This window comes from Myotis yumanensis, unplaced genomic scaffold (assembly GCF_028538775.1).
Source record: "Myotis yumanensis isolate MYYU_CA2020_CCGP unplaced genomic scaffold, mMyoYum1.0.hap1 SCAF_16, whole genome shotgun sequence".
Lineage (NCBI taxonomy): Eukaryota > Metazoa > Chordata > Mammalia > Chiroptera > Vespertilionidae > Myotis > Myotis yumanensis.
In genome coordinates this window covers 37,553,472-37,579,520 of record NW_027223767.1, presented here as the reverse complement: position 1 = coordinate 37,579,520, position 26,049 = coordinate 37,553,472, and the positions used below count along the sequence as shown (strand labels likewise).

Genomic DNA, 26,049 nt, shown 5'->3' with positions numbered 1-26,049 from the left:
GGCTCCAAGCTCAGGGTGTGGCCCTGGGCAGGGGTACAAAGAGGCCTCTGTCAGCGTGTGCAGGGCACGGAGCCCACCTGGGCCCGGCGAGGTGCCTGAGGAGTGAGGGAGGTGGGCCTGGGGGTACTTGAGAGAAGGCTTGAGGTGACACAGACCTGAGATTTGGGTGTCGGCTGGGCCAAGTCACTTCCTCTCCTTGACCTTCAGTCTCCTCACCTGTAAATGGAATCTTAATCCCAGCCTCCAGGCCCTGGTGGGTCAGCAGGACGCCCTGGGTTGACTGACTATAAAGCATCGCCTTCCTAGGATCATATATCTGTTAACATTATTTAACAAACGCATAGTGATTACCTTGTGCCTGCTTGCTACGCACTTTATAATTATTGACTCATTTAATCCCCGTAACGACCCTCTAAGAGAGGTACCATTTATCCTTATTTTACAGATGGGGAACCTGAGGCATGGAGGTGGCCAAGGTCCCACAGGAAGTGGCAGAGGTAGGATGTGAGCCTGGGGAAGTATGGGTACACTGTGGTGCTTCCAGAAAGGAAGGGGCGGGTGGACCTTAGGCCAGGCACCTGAAGGGGGGACTGATTCTTTTGTTTTTTAATATATTTTATTGATTTTTTACAGAGAGGAAGGGAGAGGGACAGAGAGTTAGAAAGATCGATGAGAGAGAAACATCGATCAGCTGCCTCCTGCACACTCCCTACTGGGGATGTGCCCGCAACCAAGGCACATGCCCTTGACTGGAATCGAACCTGAGGCCCCTGAGTCCGCTGAGCCAAACCGGTCAGGGCGGGACTGATTCTTTAGTGGGGGCTGGAGGGTATGCGGCAGGCATCTGCCTTGGGGAGCGTAACTGCCATGTTTCTCATCCCAGGGCCTGGCCTCTAGGGCAGGGCTGGGAGCCAGTGAGAGGGAGAGAAGTCAGACTCCAGGAGAGGAACGGAGACCCAGGGCAGGAGAAGGGGGTGGAGCTGGGATCTCAAGGAGCAGGTCACAAGCCTGGCGTCTTTGACCCACGAGCAGCTGTGCCCAGGGGAGGCTGGGGCAGATTTGGTATTCCTTCAGCAATGATGAGTCATACCCTTGGGGTGCCAGGCTTTGTGCCACGTACTTGGAGGAGCCAGCCTGACCCCTGGGAGCCCAGGGTCTGGTCAGACTGGAAACATGGACCTGGGACAGATGGGCAGGGGGCTCAGCCAAGGGGCTGAGGGTGGTAGGAAAAGAGGCCAAGCCCACACATGGGGACCTTCGGAATTCATGATAAGCCTAGGCACATGGAGAAAGGAGGCGGGGCTTCCCAGCCTGGGGGCTGTGAGGTGGGACAGGGACTGAAGCAGCAGGTGGTCCTGGTGGGCGTGGCCGGGACTAGGGCTGGGGAGGTGTCTGAGCTGGAATGTGCTGTCCTACTCCCTTCCCTAAACCTGTCCACTCTTCAGAATCTCCTGGGAGCTTGTTAAGAAGGTAGACGCTGGGCCTCCTCACCCCATCCCTGAATCCAAACCCCTGGGGTGGGGCCCATCCCAGGACGCCCGACAAGCTCCCCAGGTGAGGCTCACCGGGCCGTGCTCTTGGGAGTCCTGCGGGCGTGGGGGTTCTCACTCTTTGCACATCACCTGGTGGAATTGAAAAGCCCGAGACTAATCCTGCCAGAATCCCCGAGGAGGGGCCCAGGCGGCAGAGGTTTGCCGAGTTGCCCAGGAGATTCCGGAGAGCAGCCAAGGTTGAGGACCCTCAGGCAGGCCTGTCCTTCCTGTCAGCAGGTCTGTGCTGAACTGTCCCCTCCTCAGAGAGGTCTTCCGTGGCCACTCATCCTCGCTGACCTTGTGTGTTTATCTGCTTATCAGTGTGCCCATGCCCCCTAGATCGCCGGCTCCACGAGGGTCCCTCGTGACCTTTGTTCACTGCTGGGTCCCCTGGCATAGAATGGAGGGCCTGGCACATGGTAGATAGCCAACAAATGTTTATTCGGTGAGTTTGCCGAGCCCCGACCCTGTGCCAGCCGCAAGGAGAGACACTCTCCCTCTGTTGTCTCTTAATTCTTCTAACAGCCCTGTGAGGTAGATGCTACTGGGCCCGTCTTACAGACCAGCGAGGTGAAGCCCCAGGTCTGGTGGCTCCCGAGCCCAGGCTCCATCCTGGGCCCGAGCTGCCTCCCAGCCAAGCCCTTGGAGCAGCCCTGCTGTGGGAGGCAGCCGAGCGGTCTGGAGGCTGGACAGCGGGCCTGCGGGGCCTGGGCCATGTGGAAACAGCCCGTCCTTGGGGTGTTTCTTGGAACCTCGCAGTCGGTTTTGAAAGGCCTCCTTCATGGTCTGCAAGGGCTGTGCTTTCCCCGGCTGGACCTGTTTGAGAGGAGGACTCCTTGATGTGGTCGCAGTTGCTCCCTGGCCAGCAAGGGGGACTGTGGCCACCCCACCGTCTCCCACAGCCAATGCGCTTGGAGGCTCTCCCCTCCCTCCTGCCCGAGGTGACCCTGGATTCTCAAGGTCATCCTCAGCCTCCTCCTGCCTCCATCCTTCTGCGGTCAGAATGGGTTAGGTTCAGTTTCTCACACTGAGGAAGGGGAAAGGACCCCAAAGTCCAGTGGGGTGGGGAGGGGTGGGAGGATTCCGCTGGACAAACTAACTCAATAAAAGCATCAGGAAATGAAGGGTGGGTCAGAGAGACTCAAAGATCTTAATTTCCACAGGGTTGATCCTGGCCGGTAGTCAGGGCCTCTCCCAGCCTCCTCTGAATGCAGCTCTTTAAGTAAGAAGGAAGGTAGCCAAGGTCACAGTGAGGACCCCCTGGCCCTCAGTCCTTCCCATCCCTTCCATGGGGCAGTCCCCTCGGTAATCTGACTACCTTCTAGGCTGCTGCTATGGCATCTAATATTCTGGGGAGGGGGCCACCCTTGCCGTGGACACCCCGGTTGCCAGCCGCGTGTTTTCTAGCTCTCCTACACTACCCAGGGGCCTCTGCCAAGCTGGGTGAGGAGGTTGAAATCATTTCCGTTGCATTGGCAACAAGCACAAAGACTGGGGACGTGCTGGCAGTGTCGGGGGCAAGATGGTGGGCAGGAGAGGGGGTTCAGTCTGGGCATGGGATGGACACCCTGGGTTGGGAAGGGGATCATTGGTAAGGTTTTGGGGGTTCGACCCAGGCCCCTTTGTCTCCCTTTTCTTTTTGCCCCACTAGTTTCAAAGCACAGCTGAGAGGAAGTTCTTCCTGCAGTCCTACCTCAGTCCCTCCTGCTGGAGCTGACAGTGCCACCCCTCACATCACAGTGGCTCTTTACAGCTTGCAGGGCATTTTCTATACGTGTTCTCTTATTTTTTTTTAAATATGTTTTTATTGATTTCACAGAGGAAGGGAGAAGAGAGAGAGAGAAACATCAGTGATGAGAGAGAATTATTGATCGGCCTTCTCTGCACACCCCACACTAGGGAGTGAGTCCACAACCCGGACATGTGCCCCACCCGGGAATTGAACCGTGACCTCCTGGTTCATAGGTCGGCGCTCAACCACTGAGCCACACTGGCTGGGCTACATGTTGTCTCGTTTAATCTCCTCAGCTGTCAGCCTGGGGTCAGGGGAGCTGTTGTTGTCATTATCCCCAGTTCACGGACAGGGAACAGGTGTGGAGAAAGGGGCATGTTCCCAGTCACAGGTTAGTAAGCGGCACGGTTGTCATGTAAGTGCATGTTTGATGATTCCATGTTACTCACCAGGCCCCCAAATTCCTCTCACACACTCATCCTCTTCCTGGCTCCTCCGGCTCCCAACTCGCTGCAACGCAGAAGCAGCCTGGGCCTGGGGGATGGGGATCATCCCCTCCAGCCCCCTGCCTCTCCCCCGGGGAGGTGGCGCCCCCTCGTGGCCGGTGTCGGGAGCTCATCTGGCTGTGGTCCAGGAGAGGGTGACGGCCGCAAAAAGTCAGGGGAGTCAAGGGTGTCAGCTGCTGCTGTTTCTTTTTGGGCAAAGACTTTTAAAGTTTAATGTGATAATCTCGTCCTGATTACTGCAAACCGAGGCCCTCGGGTCCATCCAAGAATTCATCGCCAGCCTCACAGGAGAAGCGGGGACTGTGCTGGGCCCTCCGGCCCCCTCGCTCCCATCCATCCTCATGCATGCTAGGAAGGACTGCACCTGGGTTTGCTTTTGGTTTTGTTGTAGTGGAAAGACGGTGTTTCTAGATCAAGGCCGAGATGACAAAGTAGGGCCTCCCTGCTTCAAGACCTGACCAGGAGACCCCAACCTTCCCTTTTACATCTGAGACGTTCCTGTTGTAGAAAAGGGCTGCTGAGGAGTCTGGGTGTGAGGCCACTCAGAGGGCGTCAACATCCACCCAGGCAGGGGCGCAGGAAGTCATCATGCCCCCACCCCATTTGACGAGTGGGAAACCGGGCCTGTTGCTCTTGTCTCCACACCCCGCCCGCCCAAAGTCAACCAATTAGCACCGTGTCTGGTTCTGTGTCCCGAGCGCCTGTCTCATTATTTGGGGATTTATGTCTCGGTCACCATGAAGGACAACTGTCACAGTTTTTCCACTGGGAGGAGCCTGGCCAGCCCTAGAGCTCAGGCGGCAGGAGGTGGTGCCGTGCTGCTTAAGGCAGGATGGGGATTTAATTTCAGGGGGATTTGCAATGGGTGGGGAGCCACCCTGGGCACATGGTGGCTCTGGGCTATTTTAGGAGGCAAACGGCTGGCCCACGGGGGAGGGAGCGCGGTGGACTTGTTCAAACCATCAGGGATTCTGCCCTTTCATGGGGAACAGGAAGAACCCACGATGGGCAGGATAGGCCAACCCAAGTCTGGGGCTTCTCCCACCTGCCGGGAACCCAGGGGTTCAGAATTATGATGTCACTGCACCCCAGTCCAGGCAAGAAGAACAGAAGCTGCTGGCCTGTCAGGGGTCTACGGCTTCTTGCCTGAGCCCCTTGGCTACAAGGCTTTGCCTCAGCTCAGCCCTTGGTATTATTAGTGTGAACGATTAATGAACCATCTCATCTTTGTAGTAGAAATGACACTCAGGAAAGGCACCACGGGGCAGGGAAGAGGGCCGGGTTCAAGCTCACCCGGGCGCTTGTTCTCTACGGGCCACTTCCAAGCTGGTAAAGTGGGTTGCAAAGTCCCTTCATCTCTCGGAGCTTCGGTGTCCGTCCCCAAAGCAGAGACACAAACGCCTCATGAATGATGCCTGTGTTACCAAGTGGGCACATACTGTGTCAGGGGTGAGCTCACATCACCCTCAGTGATGTTGTTGTGTATTAATTGCCCCATTTAACAGATAAGGAAACTGGAGCTCAGAGAGGGAAAGTAACTTGCCTAAGGTCACACAGCCCATTCCATTTCTCATGCCCACATTCCATTCCTCAAACCCAGCAGTATGTACTGGTTGCCAGGCTGGGAATTCACCACAGACAAAACAGAGGAAGGGAGATAACAGGATGAGACTGGGCAACTGAGTGGTCTAACTAGAGACTCTGTGACTTTATTGTGACTTTCTTTAAAGGGTTATTTCCTGGTCAGGGGGAGGGCAATAACCAGGGGCCTGAATCCCTCCTTGAACAAGTGGTAGATGTGCCAGGGGGCGCCAGCACTGCCTGGCTCATCCAGCTCTCATTACTCTGAAGAGGTTTTCTGTTTTCTTCCTCCTCACCCCACCTTTAGAGCAAAATCGTCATCATCATCATCATCACCTTCATCATCACAGGTCATATTGGGATAAGCCTTTAGAGGCACCATGACATAGAGGAAAGAGAGCCTAGAGTTCGGAGTCAGACAAATGAGGTTCAATTCTTCCCCTTTCTAGCTGTGTGTCCTAGGGCAAATAAACTAACCTCTCTGAGCCTCCCTTTTCTTATCTTCAAAGTGAGGAGAGAAATACCAGCTTTTCAGGGCTGTTAGGAGGATAAAAGGGATCAATAAAGGTATGGAAAGGATGGGAAGGGCCTGGAATACAGACGCCCCACGACGAAGGGCCGTGTTTGGACTGTGTGCAGGGTCGAGTTTAGGAGTGTGTTTTTCCTAGGTATCTAGGTGAAGCCACGTCTTTGTGGTGGCACTGAGCTGGCACCTGCGGGCCGCTGACTGATTTTGACAGGCTGGGCAGGACGGGAGAGCCAGCAGGCCTGACTGAAGGCCTGGTGCTCCCAGTTCAAGAAATCACTCTCTTGGCAACTAGATGGGGCGCTTAACTTGCCAGCATATTACATGGAAATAGATGTGGGGTGTTTCATGGGCCCCAGCTCTATATAGAGCTGACTCAGTCGTGCAGAAAAGTTAAGGAGTGGGCAGCATTGATAGAGGGCAGTGTTGAGGTTGGGGGGAGGTGATTCTTTTTTCTGTTCTAAGGAGAATATTGAAAGCCTTAAATACATTTAGAAGGATGTGACTGGAATAATGAAACACCTAGAAACCATTTAGTCAACACATTTTAAAAATATATAGATTTATATTGATTTCAGAGAGAGGAAGGGAGAGAGAGATGGAAACATCAATGATGAGAGAGAATCACTGATCGGCTGCCTCCTGGGCATGTGCCCTTGATTGGAATCAAATCTGCAGGCCGATGCTCTACCCACTGAGTCGAACCAGCTAGGGCTCAACACATTTTTATTAAGTTGCTTAGTTTAGGTCAGTTGGTCACCATGCAAGGTACAGGGCAGAATGGAGTGAATGAAGCCCAGAGTTAACCCACTCAGTGCAGTGGGGTGTCCAGGGCAGGGTTTGGGAGAGAGTTCAATACAGTGTGATAAGTGCAGTGTTAGAGATTCATACGAGGTGCCCTGGGAGCTCATGGGAGGGGCTTCCTCCTGGAGATGGGGAAGAATGAATAGTTGAGGGAAATGGGTCTCTTTAGCTGGAGAAGAGACCTCGTAGGAAGAAGCTGCCAGTGGTTTTCAGCTGGCTGCGGAAAGTGGGGTGCACTTTTTCCAAATGACCAGGGAGCAGATCTGGAGCCAGTGCAAGGCATTCCAGGAAAGCAGCTCTCGGGCCCCCATAGTAATGGCGTTTCTGTCATCGAGAATATCCCACAGTGGAGCGGGCTGTCTCGGGAGGCAGTGAGCTCCCTGTCATTGTCATGTTCAAGCAGAGGCCAGAGGGTCGCTTGTGAGGGACAAATTACGAAAAGGACAGTATGACCTCTAAGATCCCTTCCGAGTCTGAGCAACTGCAGTTCTCGGACAGACAGGACGTGGAGTGTGACTGGATCAGGTTAGGCGATGGGTGTGCTGCGGCTGGCAGCTTACACCCAGTATACCATGACTGTCACCCTCCCCCTGGATTTATTTATTTTTTTTAGTAACTGCTTTATTGAGATATAAATACCATTCACCCATGTATAGGGTACAATTTTTTATATACTTTTTTGTTGATTTCAGAGAGGAAGGGAGAGAGAGAGAGAGAGAGAGAGAGAGAGAGAAACATCAATGATGAGAGAGAATCATTAATTGGCTGCCTCCTGCACGCCCCACATTAGGGATTGAGCCCACAACCCAGGCATGTGCCCTGACCAAGAGTCGAACCCATGACCTCTTAGTTCATAGGTCAATGCTCAACCCCTGAGCCACACCGGCTGGGCTGTAGTGTACAATTTAATGTGGATTTACTTTTAGAGTGGAAGTGCGTTCCTACATTCATTCAACAACTATTTAGCAAGCGTCCATTAGGTATACACCAAGCTTTATGCCGGTGCTTCAGATGCCTGGGAAATAAAGGCCCTGAGGGAGACAGGTACGTGTCCAAGCACAGGAAGGATGTCTTGGGAGACATGCTAAGAGGGAAATTAACCAGGGGCTGGGACAAAGGGTAACAGGGCTGGGGAACCAGGCCTGGGAGGCGACTTTGGAGCTGAGGCTTCCGGCACCAGGGAGCAGCCCTGTGAAGGTCAGGGGGGTGCTCCAGGCCGAGGGAACAGCAGGGGCAGAGGCCTCCAGACAGGAGGCAGCTGGTGGGTGTGAGGAGCAGGAAGAGGTGCTGGGAGACTGGTAGCAGCGGTCGAGGCATTGCCAGAGCTGCCCACCAAGGACCTCCTCTCTAGCCGGCGTGGTCGCAGGAGGCGTGCTGGAGCATGAGGTGGGTGAGCGGCACGGATACTTCTCCTTTGCATACAGGAGCCACTTCTGTCCCCTTTCTTGGGGAGTGACTTTTTATTTTAATCCTCACCTGAGGATATTTTTCCATTGATTTTTAGAGAGAGTGGAAGGGAGCAGGAGGGAAGGGGAGAGAGAGATAGAGAGAGAGAGGGAGAGAGAGAGGGAGAAAGAAACATCGATGTGAGAGAGGCACATCGATTGGTTGCCTCCTACACATGCCTGACCAGGGTGAGGGGCCAAGCCTGCAACTGAGGTACATGCTCTTGACTGGAATCAAACCCGGGACCCTTCAGTCTGCAGGCCAATGTTCTATCCACTGAGTGACACCGGCTAGGGTGGGGACTTCCTTTCTTTCTTTTTAAAAAAATATATTTTATTGATTTTTTAGAGAGAGGAAGAGAGAGGGATAGAGAGTTAGAAACATCAATGAGAAACATTGATCAGCTGCCTCCTGCATGCCCCCTTCTGGGGATCGAGCCCACAACCAAGGTACATGCCCTTGACCAGAGTCAAACCCAGCACCCTTCAGTCGCAGGCCAACGCTCTATCCAGACCGGTTAGGGCAGGACGCCTTTCTTGCTGCCTCCCCAGTCATGGAAAGATGGCAGAGCTCTCCTAGGAGGTCATGCCACCAGCCCCTACCTCCTTCCCTCCCCTGCTTGGCGATGTGCTCCTGCGTTGTGCCCCAGATCCACTGTCCACTGGTTCCTTGGGAGGAATCAGAAGTGAACTCTAGCCCTGACTAGTGTGGCTGGATGGGTCTCAGGTTCGATTCCCGGTCAAGGGCATGTACCTGGGTTGCAGGTGTGTCTCTCACAATGATCTTTCGCTCTCTCTCTCTCTCTCTCTCTCTCTCTCTCTCTCTCTCTCTCTTTCTCTCTCTCTTTCTCTTCCCCTCCCTCCCTTCCACTCTCTTGAAACAAAACAATGTAAAAAATATCCCCAGGCGAGGATTAACAAAAATAAAATGAAAATGAAATAAATGACCCCCAGCCACACAGGGCGGGGGTAGGGGCGTTTCCCCGCCCAGCAGGCCCTCTGGCCGTCTCCCCTGCCCCCCAGAAGTGGATCCTAGGACCAGTCCGGTCTCCCATTTGGCGCTCCTTCCCGGTGCGACTTGGCTCAGTTAGGCGCGTCCCCAGTCTTTCATTTCCTGGTCCGTAAAATGGGGATCAGACCAGTCCCAGCAGAGCAGTTATGAGGATTGAATGTGATCCCTCTTGGCACCCAGTAGGTGCTCCATGAATGCCAGCTTCCTCCTCTCCGAGCTTTCCCCCCAAAGACAGGCCACTTGCAGGGGGTGCGGGAGGTCGCAGGAGGCCAGGGGTAGGTGGCCACTTTGGGGTCCCCTTCCCTGAGTCTGGGACCCCTGGGAAGCTGAAGGGCGCTCCGGCCTGACGGGCCAGCCGTAGCAAGAAAGTCTCCCGTGGGCCCAGCCGTTTGCGCAGGGAGAGCCCCTGCCGTCCCCTCGCCTTCCTCCCCGGGGATCCCCACCCGGTCCCCCTCCGCAGCTCGCTTGCCCGCTCGCCCGGCTCCGTTCCGGGCAGCGGCTCCTGGCACCTGCTCCGCGTGGCCGCCCAGGGGCGGGCTTGGGAGGCGCGGCGGCCGCCCTGGGACGCGCGGGCCGGACTCACCCGCGCGCACCTCTGGGAGCCGCGGATTCGGGTCCCCCTGGGTGGCCGCGGGCGGCTGGATGCGGCCCCGCTCGGGCCGGGAGCGCCCTGCAGGTAGGCGGCCGGCGCGCCCCATCCCCGACCCGCGCGCTGGGGCTGAGCGCCCGCGGGGCCGTGCGCCGGGTGCAGTGTCCGTGGCTCTCAGAGCTGCGGCCAGCGGCCAGGACCTTGCCCCACCTGGAGGGGCGGGGGTGGGGGGGAGGTGGGAGACTAGGACCCCAACTTAGCCAGGAACTGAGGGGGGGGGGGGGAGACAATGAGAGTGATGGTGAAGAGGAAGGGAGGCTGGGACCCCCGGGCAGAGAGGACGAGACCCCCACGCTAAGGAGGGCTCGACCTAAGGCCTTCTTTTCCTACGGAGTTTAGAGAACCCAAAATCAACCCACCCTTATCAGCCCCTGGGACAGAACTGAATGGCAGGGGGAGGGAGGGGACGTCTATTGTCTCTTTGGGGTGTAAAGAGCACACTGCACTCGCACCTTCCTCCATCTCAGCCTTTGGAGCTGCCTGCCCCGCCCCTCCCCCTAGCAGAATCCTCCTCTTGGGCAGTAGGTATGGGCTGGGCCCTCCTGGCCTGCCTCCTACCAGCTCTCAAAACAGCCCGGGACCTTCCAGGCCGCCTCCCTCTGGCTCCCGGGACTCATTCCCGGAGTCTGGGCCATCCTGGGCAGGGAGTGAGGTTTGGGGGAGCTACTGCTCAGCCTTATGGGGAGCTGGGCTGAGAGAGCAGGTGGTGGATGAGGCTGAGCTGTGCCAGGATCCTGGGCCCTGGTGTTTCTATAAGGGGCCCTGGGGCGTGTCCTGTACAGTCAGGTTTCCTAGGCCTTGCCTGGCAGCACAGGCTAGAAAAGGTGGCACTGAGGCCAATACTCCCTGACGCCCCCCGCCTCTCACCACCCCCTTAAGGCAGCTACTCTGTGTTGCTCTGTGGACCCTGCAAGGAGAAATGCAAGTCGGTAGCAAGAAGGGGTTTCCTTCCTGGGGGCGGCTTGAGGGCCCTTGGGAGGAGTCTCGCTGTCCAGGAGGGCCTGTGGGACACCCACCCAATAGGGGGGAAGGACAGAGCAGGCTGGAGGAGGGGACATGGTGGGGGACAGTGACCTCCTCCCTGAACCATCATTCTCCTTCACCTCCGGTGCCCTCCCCCTCTCCCTTCCTTGGAGCTGAGTGTTGACTTTCAGCACCTCTTAGCCAGCTCACGCCTGCAATCCCCTGCACCCAGCAGTCCCCGGGGAAGGTGACAGGCTTCCTCTGTCACCACTTTGGATGGAAAACAGGCATGGCTGCCTTGGTTTGCCCATTGCAATCCCCACCTGGCCCCTGACATCTGGACCAGCTGTTGCCCAGTCCCCAGGACCCTCTGCTTCAGGGATGTGTGGGCTGGGGGTTGACACAGCTGGCCCCACTCAAGCCATTCTACCCCCGAGGCGGGGGTCTCTGGCTCCTCTGGGGAGTTTTGGGTATGACTCTGGGTGACCCCAGCTCTCTGGGCGCACAGGATGGCTGGGGGGTGCCACTCTGTGGTGGCCACACACTGAAGTGGGTTGTCCCCCCTTCCTCACCCTAGGAAGGTGTCAGCCTTGGGAAGGGGGAGGTGGAGGGAAGAGACCAAAACGCTCAGTGGTGGCTCCTCGGGGGCACTGAGGGGGCAGCCAGACCCAGGAGGGCTCATACTTTACTAGGACAAAGAACAGACAAAGCCTCCTTTCTTCCAGACACTTCTCTCTGCAGCTGGGTCAGTGGGGACGGGAGATGCCACACTCCTGCTCATGACCCGGTGAGTCATAGGATGGGAGAGAACTGGCCCTACTCACCTGCCCCTCTTTTAGACTCTGAGCTTCCGTGTCCTCATTTGTAAAGCCTCCCAGGGTTGTTATGGAAGTGATGTTCTACGGTGCCAGGGAGGCAGTGAGCACTCACCACTGGGCAGTTCTTTCTCCATACCCACCCCACTGGCCTGCCCCCACCTCCTGCGAGGCAGCTGCTCTGTGTTGCCACTGTCACACCGCCTGCGAAGGACCTAAGAGATTAGCTCAGCCCAACCCCCTCTCTTTAAAGACGGAAACCAAAGCTCCGAGGGGCAGGGACTGGCCCAAGGTTGGCCAGCCAGCCAGGCTCCCTTCTCAAAGGCAGGTCCTGGGACCTGGCTGGAGGAGGCGGGAGGGTACAGGTTGGCAGCCGTGGGGGAAAATACCAGAATGTAATTGGGCTCATTAAAGGTTTGGTGAGGGAGCCCTTCCTGCCTGGCCAAAGGCTGGGGACAAGCGGAGAACCTTCCTCTTCTGTTAACCCTTTGGCGAAAGTAGTTTTTTTCTTGAGGAACCCCTTCCCCCAGGCCACAGCTGGAAAAACCTCTGGCCCTGCATTATATGACCTCCGAATTTCTTCCTGTCCAACCCTCTTTGGATAGGCAGACAGAGAATTCCACCTTACCGCAGGGCCCGGGGGCCCCACTGAAACCAGCCTGACGTCCATGGTCACTTTGCAAGGTGGGGCTCTCGGTAGTGCTCCCGCCACCCCTAGTCCCTGCAGCTCCATACAGATGGACACACAGACAGGCAGGCAGACAGCAACCCTGGCCTCCATCAGCTCTTCAAGTGCGTGACTCCCTCCCGTTGTCCAGCCTCCCCCTCCCTGCTTCAGCCCCCGCCCATCTCTCAGGGAAGGTGAGAACACAGAGGGATTTACCCGCCCCCACTCCTGTATAGATCACAGCGAACCAGACACCTGGACGCACCCATGCTCTTTTGCTCTGCTTTCACCTGTTCTTTTCTTGAGTTAAGTTCAGTTCTCCCCCTTTCTTCCCACCCCTTCCTCCCAGCCTCTCTGGCTCTGGCTCCAACTCCTCCGGACCAGGATGTGGCATCTCCCTGCCTGGCACCCCAGCCTGCTAGGGGCTGGGCAACCACAAGCCTCCCGGGGAGCCCTGAGTCAGACAAGTTCAAGTTCAGGTCCGGCCATAAAACCTCTCAGAGCCTGTTCTCTAATCTGTGACGTGGGGTAATAGGTTAATAATAGTGCCCACCTCATGGGGTTGTTGTGAAGTTTGAGCGAGATCCTGTGTGTAAAGCACCTGGCACACAGGAAGCTCTCAGTAAAGTGGTTGTCATCATGAAGAAGAGGTGGCCTGGCAGCTAGGTGGGAGAGAGGGGGTGGGGAAGTCTCTAGAAGATTCTCCGCTCTTGCCCTGCCATGTACTTTGAAGAAAGCCCACTCTCCTGCTCTGGGACTCAATTTCCTCTTCTGTTAAAGAGAGCATGTGGGCCAGGTCCTGTCCAAATGTGGGTCCCGCTAGGGTGAGTCATGCTGGTTCTGAACAGGGGCCAGGGCAGGGAGTGCTGACCTGCTGGTGCCGGTGACAGGGGTTCGATAGATGTTTGTGTGCCCTAAAAATTGCCCACCCCTCCACGTTTTCCAGGCGGGAGCCCTAGCTCGGCTGGAGCGGTGTAACTCCTGAGGGGACAGCTGGGAAGGCCTGGGAAGGCAGGGCAGGCTGTGGCAGGCCCAGCAGCCTGGCTGTGGGGGATACATTAGCCCCGGCATCCAGGAGGGCCCTGTGAGCCCAGAGGCCGTATATCACGGAGGTTTAATCAGCCTCTTGGCAGATACTTGTCTGCTCTCTTGAGCCATGTCCTCGGCCTGCCTGTCATAAATTGCATTGAGATTTCAAACCCTCCCTGTCCCCTTTCTGGCAGGGGGCAGGCAGCTCCCTTGGCATGGCCGGAAAAATCTCATTACCCTGACACCTCTTACCCCTGGCCAGTTGGACAACCCTCCCCCCGCCACCCCCCACATTTGCACCTGGTAGTTTCTTCCTGCCCTTTCTTCCTGCTGGGAGGGTGGGGGCACACTTGTAAAGGAAGGAGATAGCTATGCTGACCTCCAGCTAGAGGTGAGAGCGCACAGAATGTTGGCAGAGGTTCAGTGCAGCCTTGGAGATGGGGGTGGGGTTCGCACAAGGTGATGGGAGTAACTTCCCAGTGTGGCAGAGCTGTGCCCTGGACTCCAGACATACTGCTCAGGCGCTTGGCATGCCTCGGAGGGGCAACCTAGTTGCCCCAGGAGTGGGATCCTCCCTGCGTGGAGGGGTACTCCAGTCCCACTTCTTATCTTTCCGCCTGGTGCTCACTGCGCCACCTGGAGGCTCTCTCTGGTGCTGCATCCCAGCCACACCACCTTGCAGAGGGGAGGGGGCCCTCAAATCACCTATGATCACACTAAAGTCAAATCCATGTGTTTTCTAGGGCTGCTGTAACAAAGTGCTACAAACCGGGTGTCTAAACAACAGACATTTACTGTCTCATAGTTCTGGCGTCTAGAAGGTCAAGATCAAAGTGTCACGGAGGTTAATGCCTTCTGAGGGCAGGGAGGAAGTCTGTTCCGTGCCTCTCCCCTAGCTTCTGTGGTTTGCTGGCAAAGTGTGGCATTCCTTGGTCTGCAGAAGCATCACTCTGATCTCTGCCTTCATCTTCACGTGGCATTCTCTCTGTGTGAATGATGGTGTCCAAATCCCCCCGTTATAAGAACACTAGTCATATTGGATTAGGGGGCCACCCTGCTCCAGTATTGCCTCATCTTAACCTAATAATATCTGCAATGACCCCATTTCCAGACAAGGTTGTATTTCATATTCTGAAGTGCTGGGATTTTGGCATATGAATTTGAGGGGGCGCCATTTAACCCATCACACATGGCGAGTCTCAGATGTTCAGCGACAGTCTCATTCCATGATATGGGCGCAGCGACACTCACATTGTGACCCAGCTACACGGTGACAGACACACAGATTGAGCCACTCAGATTCACCTGAACAAACCATGGGGTGACAGGGGTAACAGAGACATTCGCAGTGACCCAGGTAGGCCATGACAGACACACAGGGTGACAGGCCCGGTGACTCCACTGACAAGCTGCAAAGCACAGCCACGCTGTGGATTAATAATACCTGACTTTTATAGGACACGGAGGAATGTTTTATGTAGTTCAGTTCAGCTAATCCTCGCATTATGCTTGTGACTTAAGCACTGTTAGTCATCATCCCATTTTACAGATATACAGATGCGGGGAGTGAGGCTCAGGTCACATGGCCTGTAAGTGACAGCGCTGAGGTGTGAACCCAGGTGCGAGTCAATATAGAGCTCATGCTGTTTTTTGTTGTTGTTGTTAATCCTCACCTAAGGATATTTTTTTCCATTGATTTTTAGAGAGAGTGAAAAGGGGGAATAGAGGGGAGGAGAGAGAGAGAGATAGAGCTATATATATATATATATATATATATATATACACACGTGGGGCCTTGACTTACGAGTGTCCCGACTAACAAGTTTTTTGAGATACGAGCCGTCTCTTGGCCGATTTTTTACTTTGAGTTGCGAGCTAAAATTCGGGTTATGAGCCAGCTTCAGATACCCCACTGCTAGTTGGCGCAGCAAACGTCACAGTGAACGCCACAACATCAGCCCAGCATCACGTGTCTCACTCGTTCACTTTTTGATTTGACATACGAGTAATTTGAGTTACGAGCTCCGTCATGTAACGAATTAAACTCGTAAGTCAAGGCCCCACTGTGTATATATATATATATATATATATATGGAGAGAGAGAGAGATATGTGGGAGAAACACATCAATTGGTTGCCTCCCACACACAGCTCCTGACCCGGGCTGGGGAGTGAACCTGCAACCCAGATACATGCCCTTGACCAGGAATCAAAACTGCGACCCTTGGGTGTGTGGGCTGACACTCTAACCACTGCTCACCGGCCAGAGCCAGAACTCATACTCCTAATCGCTGTGCCCCTCTGTTCCATTCACACATGGTCCCCACACATGTAATGACAGACATGTGAGCAAGTTTCTGAGAGCAGGGGGTGGGTCCAGGGACTCCCAGTTCTTGGCTGTGGACTTGAGAAATTCATTTTCTTTGTTCAGTTGTGGGCTCCACCATTGGATGGGTGGCCTTATGAGAATATGAGGGCATCAGTTGACTTCACTTGGTCTAATTTTCAAAATGAGCATGAGCCTAAGGAAAAGAAAATGCTCTTTAGGGGATGTATTCGTTTGCTTGGGCTGCTATAATGAGTTGCCACTGACTGGGCGGTTTAAACACCAGACATGTATTTTCTCGCAACTCTGGAGGCTAGAAATGTGAGATCTAGTGTCAGCAGGCTTGGTTTCCTCTGAGGCCTCTCTCCTTGGCTTGTAGATGGCTACCTTCTCCCTGTGTCTTCATCTGGCCTTCCCTCTGTAACTGTGTCTAAATTTCCTCTTCTGATAAGGACACGTCATATTGAATCAGGGCCCACCCTAGTGGCCTCATCTTAACTTAATCACCTCTGTAAAGACCCTCTCTCTAAACACAATCACATTCTCAGGTACTGGGAGTTAGGACTCCAACATGAATTTTTGGTGGACACAACTCAGCCCATAAGAGAGGCTCCGTTATGCCTCATTTAGGTCCGAGCCTTGGGGATCCCCCAATCAGAGAGAGGGACACAGTCCCTGACCTCAGGAATTCTCTGTCCTGGTGAGGGGGACATAGGCCCTGCCCTCAGGAAGTCCCCAGTCTAAAGCAGAGGCAGGAAGCATGCACACAGATTCAGGAGGGAAGTGAACGTTGACACAGTTCAGCCCGAGAACGGTCCTTGAGCAGCCCCTGAAGAGAGGCCTTAGCGGGAGAGGAGTCAGGTGGGAAAGCTTCAGAGAAGTGAGTTGGAAAGGAAAGACTGTCTGGAAGGTGAGGGGCCTGAAGGGGTGATGTGCCAGTTCTGTGGGAGCCAAGGTGTGTGTGTGTGTGTGTGTGTGTGTGTGTGTGTGTGTTGTGTCTGTGTAGGGCTGAGGTCTCTACTACCAACACCAACTGTTGCCACAGGCTGGATGGCCAAGACAGCAGGGACCATCTGGAGCCACGTGGGTCGGGGTGCCGATAACTTCACACACTGCCACCGTTTGTGAATGTCAGCGGGTTGGGCCCTGGACACAGGGAGGTTGGATTTCTGCAATCACCACCCTGGCCAGCGACTGCTGCGACTCCAGCAAGCGCCACATGCCTGCCTGTCACAGGATTGTCAGCGCCTGCCCCGGCGCTGAGAGCGGAGTGCTGGCTTCCCCAAACTGGGCTCCACCAAGCTCACTGCTCTCCCAGACCCCAGCTTCCCTCTCAGCCTTGCTCTGTGGCCGCGCCCCCCGGCACAGGCCGCCCCGTGTGTACACCTTTCTGACTCTCTTCCAGATATGCCTGCCTTTTAATGAATGCTGCTTTGTTTGAAATAGGCCCCATTATGCTCCCTTTGCCATCCTCAGGTTGGGGCTCTCCCAACGCTGGGGACTTTCAGCTGGGATAAAAGGCTCAGCTATCTCTGGATCTGGAACCCGTCTTGCTCCTTCTATGTACTCACAACACTCAGCCTTTGTTTTACAGTATTTGTCTCCCTCTCTATCTGTTCAGGAATGAAGCGGCCACTGAGCCCATCTCCCCCTGCTGAGAAGGAGCCCCCCATATCTGGAGCTGCGGAGTGCCCCCCTCAGCCCCCAGAACTGCCTAAGCCCAAGCGTGAGAGGAAACGGCCGTCGTACACGCTCTGTGACGTCTGCAACATCCAGCTGAACTCGGCGGCCCAGGCCCAGGTGCACTGTGAGGGGCGGGCCCACCAGAGGCGGCTGCGGCAGCTCAGCCTGGGAAAGGCCCCCGCAGGGCCAGGTCAGTGCAGGGGGGCACTGTGCCTACACATCTGGCTCTGGGCCCCTCTGAGGGCTGGGTCTGTGGCTTCTCTCTGTGGGGTCTTTGGGGCTGGGGTGCCTTCAATGGGTTCTAGCATCTGAAAGCCCCCAGATGCTGTCAATTTTTTTAAAATCTGGTCAACCCTCTTGGATCTGAGGGTCTTTAGGCTGAAGCCTCCTCTGAGGTTTTTCTGGTCTGGGGGGGGCCTCCCTGTGGGGTCTTTTGGGATCAGGACCCCAGGCTGGAGTCCCCTGGCAGGGACAGACTTTCGGACAAAGGCCTCACCTGCAGGGTATCCCGGGATGCTGCTCTGGTCTCTGAAGGGCAGGGTTGGCAAGGTGCATGACACTCCAGCTGAGGGATGGACTAGGGAAGCCCCTCTTCCTTTGGCCACTGGACTCCTGGCCAGGATTTCCGCTTCTCCCGGCTGGGATGACTTTGCAGAGGTTTGGCTGCAAGCACGAAGGGGCAGCTGGCTGATTTCTGGGGAAAACGGGTGAATGAATTGGTGAGGGTGATTCCGGCTGACAGGCACAGAGGGGCCATGGGGGAAATAAGGAGAGGCAGGCCCAGTGTGGGGAGGTGGGAAGGGTGGGAACTTCTGCCTGCTTCCTGGGGGCGGCCGCTGGGAACTTCGCTTGCAGCCCAGGTCGGGAGCTTTGCCAGAGGGCTACCCTCTGAACTCTCCACAGGTTGCCTGCTCTTTGGGTGAATACTTGGGCATCCACTGTGTTCTCTGTATGGAGCGCCTGGGGCCTGGAGACCAATACGTTCCAGTCTCCCTCCTCAAACCCCCTCCCCCTTCCGGCCAAGACTGAATCTGTCTTTGGGCTGCGACAGACACCAAACGAGCAGATAAATATTGTGGGTGCTTCGTGGGACTTAGACCCAGGGATATGACGGGGAAAGGTCAGATATCCTGGGGGCGCCAGGAAAGGCCTCCTGAAGGAAGGGGGGCGTGCTGAGCATGGAACAGGGAGAAGGGGAGAAGGGACATTGGAGGCAGAGGTCACTGCATTAGCAAAGCAGGGAATGCTCTCATGGCTGGTGCCAGCTCCTCCACCTGAGCCCTCGGGGACACCAAGGGTGTGAATCTGAGTAAGAGCCACCAAGGGTGTGAATCTGAGTAAGAGCGTATCTGATCGTATGATGTTTTAGAGTGTGTGTGTGTGTGTGTGTGTGTGTGTGAGTCCAAAAGGCACTCATTAATTCATCAAATACTTACAGACAACCCCCTAGGTCCACGCCATTGTTCGGAGGATTCGTATTCCGCCCCCCCAGCTTTATTGAGGTATTATTGACATATAATGTGTAAGTTTAAGGTGTACAATGTGATGATTAGATACACATATATATTATAAAATATTGACCACAGTAAGTTAGTGAACACCTCCGTCCCCTCAGGTAACTATGATTTTGCACATGTGTGCTGATAACAGTTAAGATCTACTCTCTTTGCGCCTTTCAATCACATAATGCAGTGTGGTTAATGCAGTCGCCAGCTGGGCATTACATCGCAGACCGCAGACCTTATTTATCTTATAGCTGGAACTTTGTACCCTCGGACCAATGTCTCCAACTCCCCAGCCCCTGGCACCTGCCTTTCTACTCTACTTCTCTGAGTTTGACTTTTCTAGGTTCTGCATAGAAGAGAGAACATAGGGACCCACATTTTTAAAAGGCAGCATACCCTCCTGTTAGGACAGTGCTGTCTAGGCAACCGCAGGTGCCAACGAGTTTGTCCAAGATAACAACAGGCTTCCGAGGGGTGGGTACCAGCGTCCGGGGAAGCTTCAGGGGAGTGACCTTGATGTTGGATCTTGGAGACAGAAAGGAACCCGAGGTAGGGAGACAGACAGAGCAAATGCCCCGAGGCCTGAGGCCCTGGCCTCCCAGGAGCAGAGGCCATGCTGGGCACGCGGTGGGCATGGACATGGTGGGCAGGCTGGAGGTGAGCAGGAGCTGCCTGTGAGGTCTTCCCAGGCAGGCCGGACATGTGGCCTTTGAACTAAAGGTGATGGGTGTCACTGAAGGGTGTTGAGCAGGAGTGATTAGTATTTTTAGAGATCTCTGGCGAAGGGGAAAGGTAAGACTTGGGGGTGCCGGAGAAAGAAGGGAATGGGATGGAGGAGACAGATTCTGGGGCCTTTTCTGTAGCAGAACCATTAGGATTTGGTGACTGATGAGATGTGGGGGTCATGGGGGAGGGAGGTCCAAGGATGACTCTAGCTTAGGTGATGCTGTGAAAGATAGTTCCATTATCAGAAAGGGGGGTGCTGAGAGGGAAGCAGGTCTGGGGGACAGTGTTGGATGGGGAGGGCTCAAGAACACTACCCTAAATCTACATAAGAATTTTATTCACAGAGGCTATCCTAACAGAGTAATCCTTCACTTTGTTCTATTCAACTGTCTTAAAATTCCCTGTTGTAAACCACTACATTGCTTATTAAAACAATGTTAAAATTTAAAAGAAAAAGAACACTGTCCTGCCCTGCTCCCCTCTAACACAGCCTCTTCAGGCCCTTCTTCTGGGCAGTGGTGCCTAAGCTATAAGCCCTCCCTTTTCCCTGCCCTCAGGTGGGGTGTGAGGATAAAAGACCACAGTGCCAGCCAGTGTGGCCCAGTCGTTGAGTGTCGACCTATGAACCAGGAGGTCACGGTTGGATTCCGGTCAGGGCACATGCCCGGGTTGCGGGCTCGATCCCCAGTGTGGGACGTGCAGGAGGCAGCTGATCAATGATTCTCATCACTGATATTTCTCTCTCTCTCTCTCCTCTCTGAAATCAATAAAAATATATTAAAAAAAAAAAAAAGACCACAGCACCAGATACCCATGGCCAGAGTCAGGCTGCTCAGAAGGGCAGGGACCCCCTTCACTTGGCTTCCCTTTTCCCATTGTCCTTATTGCTTGAGTTCTGGGTAGGTTTGTGTGTTGGGAGGGGGGGGGGGGGGGCAGGAGACATGATGCCTAGTATTCTTCTCCAGATTATTAAATGGGACCTGATAAGCCATTGTCCCCCCAGCCATCCACCCATCATCTCCTAGCCCTCCAGCCCCGTGTGGCCCTGTGCTGGCCCCCAGCATTCCCCACTGAGTAGTGCTCAGTGCCTGAGCTCTGGGCATTCATAGGCTGGAGCCTTCACACTAAGAGAGTGAGCGGCATTGTGGGAGCACGGGGTAGTGACATAGGGCAGGCATGAAGGGTCCTCCGATTTCTGGGAACCCTGGAAGTCTGGGGCTCCATTAGCCTGGTTATCTCGGAGCCTGCTCTGAGTCATGACCCCCCAGCATCCACTCCCATCCCCATCCCATGGATTTCTCCTGTCTCCTTGACTCTCTGAGAGTGGGGGTGGGGTGGGGGGGATGCTAGCTACTGCCCCTGAGGTTGGGGGTGAGGGGAAGTGCATAGGGACCTCAAGACTGGGCCAGAGCCCAGAGCCCAGAGCCCATCCGGTGTGGCCGATGGGGCAGCCTGGGAAGTGGAGAGAGCCACACCTACTTTCACGGAGGCTTGAGGGGCCTTAATGCACTGCTCTGTTCCTAGGCAGTCCTTGTTCCCTGGGAGGGTGAGAAAGGTGTGGGAGTGGGACCTCCAGGCATGCTCCCTGGAGCTGTCACTCTGATTAGGGGTCTGTGGGGCTGGCAGCTTGCAGAGCGACAGGCCGTCACAGGCAGTGAGGTGGGGACCCTCTCCTGCTCATATCCTTGAGGCTGTCTGTGGGAGGGAGATATTGGGCGGGGAGACCTCTTCCCTCTCTGAGCTTCCTCAATGCCTGGGTCAGAGGCCTCCTCACTCATCCACACCCAGCTCCCAGCTCAGAGTGAGCCTGCCATACCTGGGAGAGGGCACGGGATGAGGAAACAGCAAGTACCCACATTTCCCCGTCCGCCTCCTCCAGGAACTTCCCCAACTTTCCCAGCCCCCCCCCCCCCCCCCCCGCCCTCTCTGTCTCCCACACAGCAGGCCCGTTGATTCTTCAGGAATGTGTCTGTAGCCATCTTTCAACACGGCAGGTGTGGGCAGGAGGACCCCTGCCCAAATAAGGCTGAGTTCAATGACCCTATTCTCTCTCTCTCTCTCTCTCTCTCTCTCTCTCTCTCTCTCTCTCTCTCTCCCTCTCACACACACACACACACACTCAGATGGTTCTTGAACATCTGCAGGGAAAAGGTTTGCTGGCTCAACCCTCCCAGCTCCAACCTCCCGTACAGATGTTGGGCCAGCACAGGGCATGGGAGACACCTGGGCAAGCAGCTGTGACCTACCTCCTGCGCCAAGTGAAGCCTCTGCTTGGGAGCTGAACTGTTTACAAAGCACTTCCACACCCAACATGGCATGCCCCCCTCGCCCAGCCCCCCGGCAAAGATGATGACACTCAGTCCTCAGTCAGAAATTGGGATCCTGGAGCTCAGGGAGTTTTAGGCAGCACACCCGGGTCACACAGCTGGGTCCCCATCCCAGGGTTTCCGACTCTGAACCCGATCTCACACACCCACTGCACTTGCTGCAGGGGCTGAGCCTTCATGTTTCAGGAAAGGGGAGGAGCGATGGCCCAGAGAAGGCAGGCCAGCTCCCAGGAGACGTCCTCACGCGCTCAGGCCCCCTGGCCTCTCCTCTTGCTAAGTGCCTTGGTGTCCTCACCTGAAAAGTGGGGAGATGCCAGCCATGTCCCACTCTGTCTAGGCTGGCTCAGGAGAGAGAGGGGACCCTTCCAAAGCCAATTGGTCCCCCCCCCCCCCCCGCCCCCGCATCTCTTGGCAGGACTGACCCAGCCATCCAATTCAGGGCCCCCACCCTTGTCCCCCATCACCCGTTGCAACCTGACACGGGGCGGGGGGGGGGGGGGGGGGGGGGCGGGGTTTGGGAAATGATTTAAGCTCTAGCTTACCGAAATGGCCGGGCGGGAGTGCAGGGTAGACACGAAGGGGACAGGAAAGCAGAGATGGAGTCAAACTATAGTGGATTTCAGGGCGAAGTTGGCTGCACCAGACATCCCTTGCCTTTGGGGGCGGAAGGGGTCAGAGGGGCAGGTGGAGGCTGTCCCTTGCCCTGCGCTCAGACCGCCCCAAGCTCCTGTTCTCATCAGTCCTTCCATCTCCTTTCTGAGTCCTAGACTGCAGAAGCCTCTGGCTGCATTCTGAGCCCCAGAGATCAAAGACCTTGAGCTGGGTCATGCCTGAGTCACTGGCTTGATGAGCGCCTCACCCCCCACTCCCTGCAGATAGATTAATTTCAGTCCCATCAGGAGGCCCCGGAAGCCCTCCAGCCTGTCCCTCCACCGCTTCAGTCCCTCCCTGCCACCCATCCTGAGGCCTTTAGGTGCGTGTTTCAGAGACACTGTGCTCCCCCAAGGCCACTGAGTTCTTGCAGTCTAGCCATCGCCTCCTGCTACTGTTCTTACGTGGCAGGTGATGGAAGCGCCCCGCTCTGCCTGGATGGCCATCACATCCCCCTCTGCCAAGTGTGAGCCTGACCATCAGCACCTCCCCCGGGACCTCCCGGAAAGGCAAAGCCATCTGGGTGGAGAATCAGGGGGCTTAGCTCAGATCCCTGCCCCGGCAGGAGACAAAGGTCCCGTCTGTGTCTCTAGGTGGGTTAATTAGCTCTGGGCTTGAGTTTCGTTTTTTTCTCCCCACACCAGCAGGTCCTTCCCCCAGAGCCTCTTCCTAACAAACCTGTTTTCAGGAGCTGCTGCTGCCAACCCCTCCCCAGACCTTCCTTGCAGCTCAGGCACTGGCTGCTCCAGAGATTACAGGTTATTGTCTGGTGGAGACAGGATGCTGAGGGGGTGGGGGGCTAGCCCTGGGACCCAGGCTTGGAATGCAAGACGGGATCCAGCTGTGGGTTGGCTGTCTCCTCTCCCACACCCACCCACCCCCCCTCCCAGCCAGCCTCCAGGTGCTCAGGTGAATAGAGACACAGTCTGTTTTCCTGAAGAGGAGGGAAGAAAGGGGCACATGGAGGAGAGAAAAGACTGGGGGTGGCGTGGAGAGGGACGAGTGAGGGCAGGGGAGAGGTGTCAGAAGTTCTAGCTGACCCGATGACCACCACCACCCCCTCCTGGCATTGCCCAGGGAGCAGGTCCCACAGTCCAGGTCCTGGACTGAGAGGGGCAAGCTCCCTTCCCCCACCGCCACAGCCAACACTGGGACGAAGTGGTAGTACCTCTCTTAGCCTCGGTTTCCCCTTCAGCAAAGGAGTAATTTAAGGGGATGGTGGGCTCACTGGACAGGAGAAGTGGGCTCCTGAAGCAGCAGGCCCTGAGGCAGGGCTTCAAAGTTTAGCAGCAAGAGCTTTGTGGGAGGCCGAGAGGGGCCACAGCACCTCCTTGCCGGGAGGTGTCTGCGGGCAGGGTCAGCTATTTGATGCAGAGGCTCTAGGCCGGGGCTATCCGGGATGCGGGGAGTGGATGCTCCCTGACACTCTCCCCCTGTCCATAGCCTCCGCATTTGGCCCCTCCCCTACCCTAAGGGAAGGAAGTGCCCGGTTCTTTCCACCCCTGGTTGGGATGGAGGAAACCAGGGACTAGGCAGCTTGATCCTGGCAAGGGGGGAGCAGGGCCTGGTAACCATGGCTTTGCAGGCAGGAGCAGCAGTCCCTCCCTCGTGCCCTCCCCTCCTGTCCCTCGCATTCCCCCACCCCCTTCCCTCTGTCACTCTCTGGCTGGGTTTCATTTGCTCCTCACTCTGCGCTCAGCGCTCAGCGGTGCCTCCGAAGCAGAGAATGCTCTTGGGTGAGTACGGAGGGCACAGGAGCCGGTGCGGAGGGGGCCTGGAGACCAGGACAGGCCCTTCCCTCTCCCAGCCCTATCCTTTTCCTGTGTTTGTTGGCTTCCAAAAGTTGGCTGTTAAGAGTCTCCCATGGCCAGTTGACTCTTGGTACATTTTCCTAGGTCCAGGGCTGGGCAAGGGAGCCCCCACTCTGGCTGGGAACAAAGGTGGGGGCGGGAGTGGCAGGAAGCGTTGGGGAGCCACAGGCCACCCTGCAGGAGTGAAGTGTGCCACGCTTGGGGCAGACATGCGCCCAGGAGCCTGCATCAAACCTTCCTTGTATCAAATCACACCTTCAACTGCCTGGAGCCTCCAAGCAGTGTTAGGGGAGGGGGTTGTTACTGCAGCAGAGAAAGACAGACAGAGGGACACAGAGGGAGGCGGGCAGAAATCTAGGGTGCTCCTACCTGAGGTCCAGCCACTGCGCTGGGGTCAACACCGAGGGCCCCCTTTCTCCCTGGTCTTCTGGCTCACCTCTCCACACTGGGGTTGTCTGGCCCTCTTTGGGGGAGACAGCCATCACCTTTTAAGGGGGGCTTTTGGGAACCCCTTCCATGGGCTGGAGGCTGGGACAGAGTCCCTCTTGTGACTGGGCTTGAGGGCCTTCCTCCAGCACGGGAAGGAGGGAGTCCCGAGTGCTGGCTCACCCAGAAGTGGACTGGGGGCCCTGGAGGATGTGGGGAGGACCCCCCTGGACTTGGTGGGAGTAGGCAAGCAGGGGGTCTTGGTTCAACCTTCCATTCCCTGCCTTTGGCTCTCTCTCCCCTCCTGGACTCCCTCTTTTTTCCGCAGAGTTTTAGTTTTATCTGTGTTAGAAACAGCAGCTTGATTATTTGAGGTGTGTGTGTGCATGCCTGGGGTGGGGGGAGCCCTACCATCTGCCCCTATGACCTGTGGGTTTGGCTACAGGAGCTCGTGTGTATGTCAGATGCATCTCATTTTGTAAGCGGGGTGTGTGCACACACCTACCTCTGGGTGAATGTGTCTGTATCTGGGCCTTTGTGCATATGCGTCTCTGTGCCTGTGTGTGTTCTATGTGCCTGTTAAATTGAATCGTCTGTATATGCCTTTCTAGGGTCTGTCCCTCGCGTGTCTGTCCCTCTGGGTATATGTGATCTGAGCGCATCTTTGTTGATCTTGCCTGTCTGTGTGTACGTGCACGCTCACGCGTGGCCTCTGGCCAGCATGGGCATCTGTCTCTGCGTGGCTACCACCTCCGTATGTGATGCATCCGTGTGCGCAGACAGTGTCATCCTGGGGAGATGCGTGTGCCTGTAGCCATCTGCATGTGGGCCTGTGGACCTCATGCGGTATGTTCCCGGTGATGGCAAACAGCAGAATGTGGTTCCCCCAGAGCCTCTCCCTTGGGTGGCAGCCAGGGTGACGTTACTTCATGAGCCCTCTGCTCTTTTTCCCACCCCAGCCTCAGTTGGACCCTAGGGGTGAGCTGTTCTCTGCCACACAGTCTGATTTGTTCATGTTTGACCAGAGGAAAAACCTACCCTCTTGAGGAGCCAGCCAGTGAGTGGGTCGCAGATATGACCCCTGGAGCGATGCTCTGAGACGTAGCCAAGTGGCTGTTCTGCAGCCAAATGCCAACAGAGAAGACCCTCCACACCTGACCCTTTTGTGGGTGCAGAATTTTAGACCTGTCAGGCTGGGCGGTGCCGTCCTAGGGCAGGTGTGGGGGCTGGGGTGTCTCCCTTCATTAGTGTACCCACAAGCCAAGCAGTCAACGTGTGTGCCTGTGCCATGACTCATGCCTCATCGCAGCGGCCCTGGAGGCCAGGGTTCACAG

The 26,049-nt window shown here is 56.0% G+C and overlaps 1 protein-coding gene across 6 annotated transcripts in view; it reads left to right on the top strand.

Moving 5' to 3' along the window:
* Nucleotides 1-26,049, top strand: part of ZNF385C (zinc finger protein 385C) — a 54,158-nt gene that overhangs the window by 8,629 nt on the left and 19,480 nt on the right. For all 6 annotated transcript variants that reach the window (XM_070395225.1, XM_070395222.1, XM_070395226.1 and 3 more), the window contains exons 2-3: nt 446-497; nt 17,208-17,459. In XM_070395225.1, the coding sequence (XP_070251326.1) occupies nt 446-497; nt 17,208-17,459 (304 nt within the window). The remainder of the gene's footprint in view (nt 1-445; nt 498-17,207; nt 17,460-26,049) is intronic.